The 12,349-nt window shown below is 37.6% G+C and overlaps 1 protein-coding gene across 1 annotated transcript in view; it reads left to right on the top strand.

Annotated features, from left to right (window-relative positions):
- The window catches only part of kif28 (kinesin family member 28), a 30,436-nt gene extending 19,171 nt beyond the window's left edge, over window positions 1-11,265 (top strand). Inside the window, exons 14-23 of the mRNA XM_049463487.1 lie at window positions 84-246; window positions 600-703; window positions 1,094-1,201; window positions 3,724-4,016; window positions 5,060-5,194; window positions 7,228-7,394; window positions 8,362-8,456; window positions 9,529-9,664; window positions 10,278-10,426; window positions 10,928-11,265. Of these exons, the coding sequence (XP_049319444.1) occupies window positions 84-246; window positions 600-703; window positions 1,094-1,201; window positions 3,724-4,016; window positions 5,060-5,194; window positions 7,228-7,394; window positions 8,362-8,456; window positions 9,529-9,664; window positions 10,278-10,426; window positions 10,928-11,092 (1,515 nt within the window). The 3' untranslated portion in view covers window positions 11,093-11,265. The remainder of the gene's footprint in view (window positions 1-83; window positions 247-599; window positions 704-1,093; window positions 1,202-3,723; window positions 4,017-5,059; window positions 5,195-7,227; window positions 7,395-8,361; window positions 8,457-9,528; window positions 9,665-10,277; window positions 10,427-10,927) is intronic.
- Window positions 11,266-12,349: the final 1,084 nt, after the last annotated feature.

Below are 12,349 nucleotides of genomic sequence, written 5' to 3'. Positions count from 1 at the left end.
TGGTTTTAATGTGTGTGTGTGTTTATAATGTGTGTGTGTGTTTTTATAATGTGTGTGTGTGTGTGTGTGTTGTGGTTCTGCAGGACCGGCTGGTTCTGGGTTCTAACAGTACGTATCTGTATATGGGGTTCCCGTTGGAGCGAGGCGGGGAGGACTGGACTCGTTATGATTATGATTATTTCCAGTCTGAACTGGCTGCAGCCGAGGGCGTCAACATCCAATCACTGTGTGAAGAGCAGGGCCAGAGTACGCCGCAATTCATTACATTACTTAATTACATTAATTACTCAATTACATGTACAGTATTAACATAAGAAAATCTATTAAACCAAAATGCCTACAGCAGTTTAGCTCCTCCCATTCATTATTTCAGCCTACAGCAGTTTAGCTCCTCCCATTCATTATTTCAGTCTACAGCAGTTTAGCTCCTCCCATTCATTATTTCAGCCTACAGCAGTTTAGCTCCTCCCATTCATTATTTCAGCCTACAGCAGTTCCACCCCTTTGTTTTGTACTGGGTGCTTATTAGTGTATTATAGTGTATAGTAGTGTATTGCAGTGTGTGTGTAAGTGCTGTGTGTGTATTTGTGTGTATGTAGGGACACTCCAGCCGGACCCCAGTCTGCTGGCGGTGTTTTATGATTATATCAGGTTGATGCCGATGGTGACCGAAGCCAATCAGATGAGTCAGGAGCTGAACAAGGTAAACACACTTACATCACTATTACATCACTTTTACATCACACTTACATCACTATAACATCACACTTACATCACTATTTTATTATTTATTTATTTTTTATTGGAAAAGTCCATCAAAGACAAACAGATAATACAAAAAAAATCCATTTTGTTCACGATCTCCATACATTGTATAAAATAAAATAACAATGGTACAATTTAACAGTCTAATTTCTGACTTCCCCAAGTTATAAATATTTATTATCTATGTTTATTTATAATGCTTTAATCACTTTAACACCCAAATTCTCTGAGATAATAAATCTGTGTTTATCAGTATTTCTAATCAGGGGTTTATATTTTATTAGGTAGTTTTTTAGTTTATATGTATAATAAACGTTATGTGTTTCAGGGGGTGGAGTTTACTCTGGAGATTAAGAATCTGGCAATGTCCGACTCTAAAGGTCACGACCTGGAGAAGGAGATCGTGGTGAGGGTGACGAGTGTGGAGAGTAAACAGGTGATCCTCAAGCTTCACATTTTAATCAGCGTAAACATTTATCATCACATTTCATAATATAAACATGTGGGTTACAGACAGTAAAGAGATACTGGCCTGTTTTAATTGGACAGACTGAGCCCCTGTTCAGCCAATAGGAGCTCAGTCTTTGTTTTTAGCTCATTTGAGAGTTTTGTTTTGAGGCTTCCATGTTGCCGCTCTTCAGAAAAAATCATAATTAAACTGATTCACCTGTGCAGGTAAACACACCAAAAACACAGATTCAGACCCAGTTTGATTCAGACATTACAGTAAAGCACACAATAATCCAGCACAAGATAAACTGTAGCAGTCATTAGTACAGTTGCACATATGTCCATGATTGTGTTTTCTGTTTAGCCATATTTTAGTATGTGTGTGTGTGTGTGTGTGTGTGTGTGTATATATATATATATATATATATATATATATATTTCTGTTTCTTTCCTTTTCTTTTTTGTTTTTTTTGTTTTTTTTCCCACTTGTACCCCCTTTTGCATCTCACTCCCCAGTCCCTCCAACCCTGAACCGTATCTGCTTAAAATATATATCTAATATATCGTCACTGTCCAAAAAATGTATCTCCAAAACAGCAGCTTTACAGGAGAGAGAAAAAACCTTGTAAACTTTTAATGGAAGTCAATATAAAAAGGCTTCATTTCAGGTCATTTTGAAGAGTTTCTATTGGTCTGTTCATCATGAAATTTTGGTACATTGTTAGGTACAGTCTGTCTGTTCAAATTATGTAGTAAACAAAAAATCGCCAAAAATGGAGACAAGTGTTTTTCATTGGACAGCGACGATATATATAAATAAAATAAATAAATGATTAAATAATAAATATGAATAAATAATAAATAAATTCCTCCAAAAAGAGGGGGGTGGCAGGCCAAAAACACCTGCCCTGTCCTATAAAAGTTATTTTTTAAGCACTAAAAATAACTTTTATAGGGTTACAAATATGAAATCTGTTTGAAAACATTCCACCAGAAAATACTTAATTTCCTTCATATAAAGAAACTGATTTAAGTCTTTGATGCTTAAAAACAGTCAGTAACATGCCATAACCATGCCATAAAATAGCCAATATGTTGCTGACAGAGTACAAAACAAACAAACCAACAAATAAACACCTGTGTATGTTCTGTAGGTCAAAGGTCAACGAACCTACCCATGTGATTTTGTGTTTCAGTAATCAGTGCTCAATAAATAAATCAATAAAACGACAAGAGTGCACACATTTATGCTCCTGCCTGATTTAGTGTACAGAATTATTACACTCTTTCTGTAAATCCTATAAACTTTATTTCACTTCTTCACGTCTGATATCTGATATATTTAACTGAAAACGTTAATCTGAAAAAAAACCAGTGATTTATAAAGAAAGATCAGGAAAAGTATTAGGGGTGCACAAACTTTTGCACCCCACTGTATCTGATCTCTTATTCAGATCTGGACGGTGGTGTGATCAGGTGATCTGTAGGGATCAGGTGATGTGTGTTTGAGCTGCAGTATAACTCTGTAAACATGATCAGATGTAATTAAATATAAAGTAATGTAATTACTTCAGGAATCTGAGCTCTGTCTGACCCACAGATCTCCTACCCTCTCCCTCACTACTGCCTTTACCTTATCTATATATTTTATATATATTTTATATATATATATTTGGGCCATTCCACTGAATGGGTGCCATTTCTGTCCGCAGGAAATTACATGTACAATTGCGACACAAAATAACTTTAAAATAAATGTTGTTATTAAGCACAGTATCTTGTACAATGACCTTATTGCTAAAGTAAGATGTGTAATTAAAACATTAATAAAATCTACTTAGAGAACACTGAAAAATAGCACTAGTTACCCGTTCTCCCCCCCCACTCTCTAACTATAAACTTTACCATCAAATATATTTATTAAAATCCTTCAGAGATGTATTTTTATTTTTTGCGTTCTTGTTTGACTCCAAATCCAAATCTCATCTATGCTTTAAAAAATATTTTTTTCATAATAAAAATTCCATAATATTTAAGATATAATATATAAAATACACATTTTAGTTGTGTCCCTGTGTTTCACTCAGTCCTGTTACTGTAACACATTACCCTGATCATCTGGAACATCTGGAACATTCTACAACAGGAAGTCACATCTACAACAGGAAGTGACATCATCAGCTGCTTCTGGTTCTAAAGATCATGGGAAGACCAACATTTAAAAGTTCCCTCATTAGTTTTTTTTCTGTATATTTGATCTTATTGTATCGATGACTGAGGAACTCAGTCCTGTTACCTACATTCATCTTATTGGTTTATTTTTAAAATACAAATTGTGGGAAAAACACTAGAATGTGATCAGTGTCCTCAAGCTATTAGCATAGCCACCATTTAGCTATTTTTCATGTTTCTGCTAATTTTATGCTAAAAATGTATTTCTGTTACTTTCATTCCTGTTACTCAGGTGTGTGTGTGTGTGTGTGTGTATGTGTGTGTGTGTGTGTACAGGTGTGGGTGTGGTCCAAGGTGAAGTTCATTAACCGTAAGTTCCTGATGGAGGAGGTGTATCGGCAGCAGAAAGGGGGCGTGGCCGAGGAAGACGTTGCCCCGCCCCCTCTCTCCCGGGACCGGGACCCGTTCTGGGACCCCGTGGAGCCGCTGCACCTGGGCGGGGCTCACCTGTGGCTGCAGTCCCTCCCCTTCCGTATCCGGGTGGAGGAGCAGGTGGAGGCGGTGGGACCCGAGGGCACGGAGGAGGCCATCCTGCAGACCCAGCTCATCCCCTGCAGCCCTGCGGGATTGTGGGTAACATTCCTGCTGAACCCTGATTATTAGGCTTATCTAAATGTAGATATCAAAGAAATGGTTGCAAAAGTAATTGAACACAGAATGAAGTGTGGGATTGTTATTCTGTTCAGAAATAATATTAATAAATAATTATAAATACAGATTAATATGCGCAGTGATTGCATAGTTACCTTAAAAAAAAATAACCTGATTACTTCTTTAAAAAGGAACTTAAGTAACTAAGTTAGATTACAAGTTACTTTATTAATTACTTTGTTAGTTACTGACGACAAGAAAGCTTGTTATTATTATTGTTGACGTAAAATGGAAAATGCCTAAATTAATGTTTGTGTATATATATATATATAATACTGCAATTTAAATACTTAAATGTGATCTAAATCTAAATTTAATCCAGTTTATTTCATATACACCTGAATCTGATCTAAATCTAAACTTAGTCCAATGAAAAATACAATTTAAATATTAGATAGGCATGTAAGTTGGAAATAAATATTGAATTGTTTGGGTATAATTGTGTTGTATATAATTAATACACAGTGCTTCAGAATTTCTCCTAATAATAACTAGCTGTTCTCCGTATCCATGTGATTCTAGCTGCTCATATCTATGCAGTTTAATGCTGTAATATCAGACATGACTCCCTCAGACGAAGAAACAAAAATATATATGTATTTTTTTACTAAGGAAAATGACCATAAAAGTAATTCAGTCAATTTGATAAGTAATTTTAATCTGATTACTGGATTGGGAATAGAAACATGTTAGATTACTCGTTTCCGAAAAAAGTGTTTAGATGAGAGTCACACATTTACACACATTATCACTGGATATGGGTAATATTTACTGAGCTGCACATACAGATGTAACGTTACTGAGATCGGCTGAATTATAAGGAAAATATGGTGAAACCCCTGTTCCTTACTAGTGTCACCTTACTAATGCACCTTAAGATCCTGTTCACCTTACTGTGCGAAAAGTACAATGTGTAAATATATATATGTCTCTCTCTCTCTCTCTCTCTCTCTTTGTCCAGGCCGCTGGGTGAGGATGATATCCTGATAGACCCCACAGAGCTGCTGGGGAAGCGTCTGGACTTCCTGCTGGTTCTGGATCAGTGCTGTGGACTCCGCTGGCTTAAAGAGGCTCGAAACCGTGGAGTTCAGATCGGGTCAGTTCCTCTAAAAACTAATAACCCAAATAAACAACGACAACACATTTCCTGTTCATTACAACCGGCTAATATAGCCAACAATCATTTATAACATAAAGCCCTTCAGTTAGCACTGATGCTAAGAGGCTAATCTACGCCTCCGGACCACAGATTCAGATCATCCCTATAGTTGATTAATCTAGTAGCTGCAGAGCTGTATGTGTTTATTATTAATTTAACTTTATTACTGCAGTTCTTCTTCATCTGTCAGATTAATTCTTCTCTTCTCTGCTGAAACTGAGTCTCAGTCCTTAATCATGTTAATCTGAGCTAAAGGCTAAAGCTGCTGTTTCCATGTGGGTCAGCCAGACGTCTTCCTGTAGCAGTTTTTTTTCTCCAGTTTCTAAGAGTCTTTATTTGAAGGTGTAGAAACAGTACTCACTGCTCTCTGACTTCTGTATCTGTAATTTCTCTAAAGAAAAGAAAGATCTTCTACTTTTAATAGTTTTAACCATAGACTGTACTGTGTATAGCTGGACAGAGCATCGTCTCTCAAAAGTGAAGCCACCACAGGTCGGGCGCCCCCTGCTGTTCGGTTGCAGAAAGCTGTGTAACTCCACCCATCCCCATAGGTTTCAATGGCAAAACAGAACAACTTTCAATCACGTTTTTTTCTAATATACTGTAATTCTTCCTCCATGATTTAAATGCAGCAGCTAGTGTAACCTCTGCTTATATTGTTAAATTTTTATATCCCCACAGAATTCGTTTTTTAAAACGTTATTAAGCTCCATTTAAAAAAGGTGTGGTTATTGTAAAAGGGCTGGTTATGGGCGGGGCCAATAACAGACCGTCAGCTCCGCTCCGCAGCCTGTGACCTCGAGGCAGCCCTCAGGGGCGGGGTTATTTAAATGAGTAGGCGGTCTCTCCACAGTCTTTCTCCCTCCTCTGGTCTCTACTGCGCAGACTAGTGTTTCAGGATCGCCAACATGGAGGAAGATTTTGGCTTCATTTTTATTGAATGAATGAAAACCGCGACACGGCGTCCATCTTTTTTTACAGTCTCTGATTTTCTGTGTTTTATCTGTGTTTTTTCTAGTTATTATGATGATGAAAGTGTGTAAATGCTGCTCAGTAGAGAGTAACAGCAGTAACTCCATCTGTTCCAGCTTCCAGAATAAGAGTTCGGATATTCACTTATTTTAAAAGTACATTTCTTACATTTTTTATATTATATGTTGTTTACAGTGATTAAGGGAAGCAGAAGAAGTTTCATACTGAAAAAAAAACACCTTTAACTATTTTTACTAGATCTTTAAACTTTAAAACCAGAACAGAACCGGAGGGCTAAATCAGTCCTACACTCTCTGTGAAGATGTTTTTAATGGGGTTTAGATGCACAAAATACTGCATAATGTTTAATCAGATAATATCTCCCCAGGCTAATCTGGGCTAGCGCTATATAGCTGGATAGCTGTTTAATCCTCCTGTTATATTCAATTATCAGGAACAGCAACGGTGTTCCTGGGTCAGTTTGAGCCGGTGCATGTGTTTAATTATTAAAAAATAGGTATAAAACTCCCAAAAATCCAAAGAAGCAGTGTAAATATTTTATTACTAACTCAATTACTAATTATTCTATCAGTATTTAGTGCAATGGTGTTCCTTACCTCTAACAGGTAATGATTTAATTAGGATAATTCACTCGTTTTACAGAGAAAAATACATGTTCAAACTTTTCTAAAGTTTCACTACTTTATTATTACTTTTGAAAGACATATATAAACATAAAACACAATAGTTTTACACAACATCGCAATTAAGTTTTAGTTTTTGTAGTTTTTGAGTGGCTGCAAATATGTGAGATGTTCTGTTTACATATACTTTTTTATGTTAATTATGCTAATTAAGGCAAGCTAAAGATGTTTCACACTGAAAAAATACTTTTAATTATTTTTACTGGATCTTTAAACAGTTTGACCCAGAACAGAACCGGAGGGATAACAGTCTGATCACTGTAGCTTTTACTGATGTTTTTATCTGATCTCCAGGTTTCAGATGTTCGACTCTCCTCAGCCGCTCTACACTCCGGCCGTGTGGCACAATGTGAACCCGGTTCTGGATTACCGGATTCAGTTCACGGCTCTGAGAACCTCCCCCGACCTGCTGATCCACCTGCAGAGCAGCGCCCTGGTTCTGGAGCTGTGGGGTCTGCAGGGTGAGGGTCCCATACCATATATATACACTCAGACCTAATCTTAATCCAGTTTATTACATATACACTCATCTGATCTAAATCTAATCTTAATCCAGTTTATTACATATACACTCAGATCTGATCTAAATCTAATCTTAATCCAGTTTATTACATATACATTCATCTGATCTAAATCTAATCTTAATCCAGTTTATTACATATACATTCATTTGATCTAAATCTAATCTTAATCCAGTTTATTACATATACACTCAGATCTGATCTAAATCTAATCTTAATCCAGTTTATTACATATACATTCATCTGATCTAAATCTAATCTTAATCCAGTTTATTACATATACACTCAGATCTGATCTAAATCTAATCTTAATCCAGTTTATTACATATACACTCATCTGATCTAAATCTAATCTTAATCCAGTTTATTACATATACGCTCAGATCTGATCTAAATCTAATCTTAATCCAGTTTATTACATATACACTCAGATCTGATCTAAATGTAATCTTAATCCAGTTTATTACATATACACTCAGATCTGATCTAAATCTAATTTGAATCCAGTTTATTAATTATACACTCATCTAAACTTAATCCGGTTTATTACATATACACCCAATTAAATCTAATTGTAATCTGATTTATTTGTCATACACCCAGATCTAAATCTAATCTTAAAGTTTTAATGTCTTTTCTTTTTCTTTTTTTTTTGTCTTTCTCTTTCTTTTCTCTCTGTGTTTTTCTCAGTAGGTTTTGTGTATGAATGTGTTTGTAAACAGTGTTAAAAGTATAAAAATTTGTTAAAACCAATAAAGAAAATGTTGGCTAAAATAATAAATAAATAAAAGTAAACTATGACATTTTCAATCTGACATTTTCCTGCTATAATAAATCGGTAGTTTCAGTTCTGTTTCTGTAGATTTTGATATAAATAATTTTTAATTCTGTGTCTCTGATTGGACAGAGGGATGCTCTGATCTGGGGTGCAGTCTGGACGGGGTGAGGAAGACTCCGGAGGGGAGCATCATCATCGACAGAGCGAGCGCTCCAGATAACACGGTACTAACACAACATTAATAATCACTTTATTATTATAGTGATTAATCTCTGTCGGGATTACAGATTTACATTTACGCTACACTTTACGTAAAAACAGCATTAAACAGCATGACATTCATCAAAGATCTCATTACATCGTTTTTTTTTTTATTCATTTTAAAATGTTTAGTATGAATGAAGTCATGTGAGCTGTTATTTTAGTTTTTTTGTGAAAAAAAATAGTGCTCCGGTGTTTCTGTGTAACCCTGCTTTAGTTCACTGAATTAGTGTCTCTGAAGAAAGACAGACAGGTTTTGGCTCTTGCTCATGAATATTCATACATGCAAATATATCAGAACGCCTACCTTCTGTCTTCCCCCCACAGTCAAGTTTACAGCTCTAAAACTCAAAGGACTAAATTATTTTAGAGATACAGCTTTAGTTATAAAGATACAGAACCCTTAAACTTCACTTAACGTCAGACTCTACTAAACTAACTAACTCTACTAAACTCTTAACTCAGACTTGGTGATTCGGTGATTGCTCAGTTTCACCACGTCGAAGCTCCAGAGTCTAAAAACGTTCTATATCATAAAATCTGATGTGAACGGCGCTGCTTTGACCCGTGTTCTGTTGAGTTGAGCTTCCTTATCAAATCACGCTTCCATAGTGTATAGTATTTAAGGTCTCTGTTAAAAACACAGAATCCACTGGAGATCCAATTTAAACCTACAGTTACTTACATACACAAGATAGCTAACGCTAACTAGCTGCTGTAAACAAAGCTAGCTGTAAGCTCTGCCTGTGGGCGGTCCCGAGCTGAGGTAGGCGGGACCATGAATACTAATTCACGGGTTGATGTAGACACGGTGCTTTTCCTGATCGACTCGTTTTGTTTTTCTGAATATTTTTTTTTACTAGCTGCTGCAGAGAATGAGGAAGAGGTGGAGGAAGAGTTTCATCATGTGCAGCATCATAAACAACTCAGAGACCTGCTGTATTTCACAAACAACAAGAACAAGAGGATTTTAGAGGAATTTAACAATTTTATAGCTCATCTCTCTCTCTTTCTGTGTGTGTGTGTGTGTGTTAGGTGGTAGATGGTTCAGATCTGAGTTCTAGTCTTCAGGCTCTGAATCAGGATCTGCAGCAGTTGAGGATCAGTAACGCTGCTCTGAGAAAAGAGAACAGCGCCCTGAGAGAACAGCTCAATAACTCAGCTCGACACGGTCAGCACACACACACACACACACACACACACTACGCAATAACACAATATGTATGTGAATACTTGAGTACTCTTAAAGGAGGAGAACTTTGGTGTAAAATGTTCTTTTATTGTAGTAAAACATGATAAAAGTTCTTATGATGAATAGCTCACCTCCGTTCTCCCACAGCGTTCAGAGATCCAGAAATTTTAACAGTTTATCCAACAAACACCCTTCAGACTGGGAGATACGGGGCATAATTTACCCTGATAAATCACTTTTTACACCGTTATCCAGCTCAAAGTAGCTCCACACCTCCTTACTAGAATCCGGAGAGTCCTGACATTTAAAACGAGGCATTAATAACTTAAAAAGTGCAGAAGAAGCTTATTAAACACCACTGTTTACATCCCATAATACTACTAGCTTCAGCTCCCAGCGCCGCCATCACTGTACTGATAATAACAGATATATATACTGTACATAGACTCTGTATACACTGCCTTCTGGCACCAGCTGCTATTTATGTTATATATATATATATATATATGTTATTATCAGTACAGTACATGGGATGTAAACAGTGGTTTTTAATAATCTTGACCAGCTTTGACCCTCTGTGATTGGTCTGCAGGTGTGGATGGTGGGCGTGGCCGGCAGGAGAGGCGGGGCAGTCTGAGGACTAGCTGTGATGCAGACTTCGCCCGAGCGCTGAAGGTCTTCTACCACAGTATGACCTCCGTCAGGGGTCAACTACAGCGCCTGCGCAGACACCGCCCCAGCGTACGTACCGCCCGGACACGCCCCCTACTTACTTCAGACACGCCCACTACTTACTTCAGACACGCCCACTACTGACCTCATATATATATATATATATATATATATATATATATATATATATATATATATATATATACACACACACACACACACACACACGTTCATCTACAAACAACCGCAGCCCCAGCAGATCCTTCTCCTCCTGCAGCACACACATATATATATTACACACACATATATAGGAACGTGTGTGTGTAATATATATATGTGTTATATATATATATATATATGTGTGTGTGTAATATATGTGTGTGTGTGCAGGAGGAGGAGGATCTGCTGGGGCTGCAGTTGTTTGTAGATAAGCATATATATATGTGTGTAATATATGTGTGTGTGCTGCAGGAGGAGCAGGATCTGCTGGGGCTGCAGTTGTTTGTAGATAAGCATATATATATGTGTGTAATATATATATGTGTGTAATATATGTGTGTGCTGCTGCAGGAGGAGCAGGATCTGCTGGGGCTGCGGTTGTTTGTAGATGAACACGGTCGGATGCTGAAGGATTTTGGGGAGCAGTTGGAGCAGAGTGTGTCGGCGCTGAAGCAGGACGTGGCGGCGATCGTCCGCAGGAAGCGGGAAAAGTCCGGAATCTGGTCGGAGCGCTGAGAGTGTCCGGAAAACACGGAATCACAGCGTTCCTGATGATCCAGAACCGGAACGTGAAGCTGTGCTCCTCCTACTGTCTGCTGGAAAACGAGCCGATACAGGACTGTCCTCACATTACACTGTGAGTGTACCATATATTTACCTCATATACACACTCATTTAACACACACACACACACACACACACTATTAATCAGCAGCATGTAAATATATACACGTAATATTCTTTAACTTTATCCTTTTCAAATAAAACATTTGTAGAACATTAAAACAAAGGAACTGCAGCACAGGGGGGGGACTATAGAACTCTGGGACTTCAGGACTACAGAACTCTTAGACTTCAGGACTACAGAACTCTTAGACTGTAGGACTACAGAACTCTTAGACTTCAGGACTACAGAACTCTTAGACTTTAGGACTACAGAACTCTTAGACTTCAGGACTACAGAACTCTTAGACTGTAGGACTACAGAACTCTTAGACTTCAGGACTACAGAACTCTTAGACTTTAGGACTACAGAACTCTTAGACTTTAGGACTACAGAACTCTTAGACTTCAGGACTACAGAACTCTTAGACTTCAGGACTACAGAACTCTTAGACGTCAGGACTACAGAACACTTAGACTTCAGGACTACAGAACTCTTAGACTTTAGGACTACAGAACTCTTAGACTGTAGGACTACAGAACTCTTAGACTTCAGGACTACAGAACCCTTAGACTTTAGGACTACAGAACTCCTAGACTTTAGGACTACAGAACTCTTCGACTTTAGGACTACAGAACTGGAAGACTGTAGGTCTATAAAACTTGTAGACTTCAGGACTACAGAACTCTTAGACTTCAGGACTACAGAACACTTAGACTTCAGGACTACAGAACTCTTAGACGTCAGGACTACAGAACACTTAGACTTCAGGACTACAGAACTCTTAGACTTCAGGACTACAGAACTCTTAGACTTCAGGACTACAGAACTCTTAGACGTCAGGACTACAGAACACTTAGACTTCAGGACTACAGAACACTTAGACTTCAGGACTACAGAACTCTTAGACTTCAGGACTACAGAACTCTTCGACTTCAGGACTACAGAACACTTAGACTTCAGGACTACAGAACACTTAGACTTCAGGACTACAGAACTCTTAGACTTCAGGACTACAGAACTCTTAGACTTTAGGACTACAGAACACTTAAACTTCAGGACTACAGAACTCTTAGACTTCAGGACTACAGAACCCTTAGACTTTAGGA

The sequence above is a fragment of the Astyanax mexicanus genome, chromosome 14 (assembly GCF_023375975.1).
Source record: "Astyanax mexicanus isolate ESR-SI-001 chromosome 14, AstMex3_surface, whole genome shotgun sequence".
Lineage (NCBI taxonomy): Eukaryota > Metazoa > Chordata > Actinopteri > Characiformes > Acestrorhamphidae > Astyanax > Astyanax mexicanus.
Note: the sequence above shows the minus strand (reverse complement) of the source record. Positions and strands in the feature narration are given on the sequence as shown.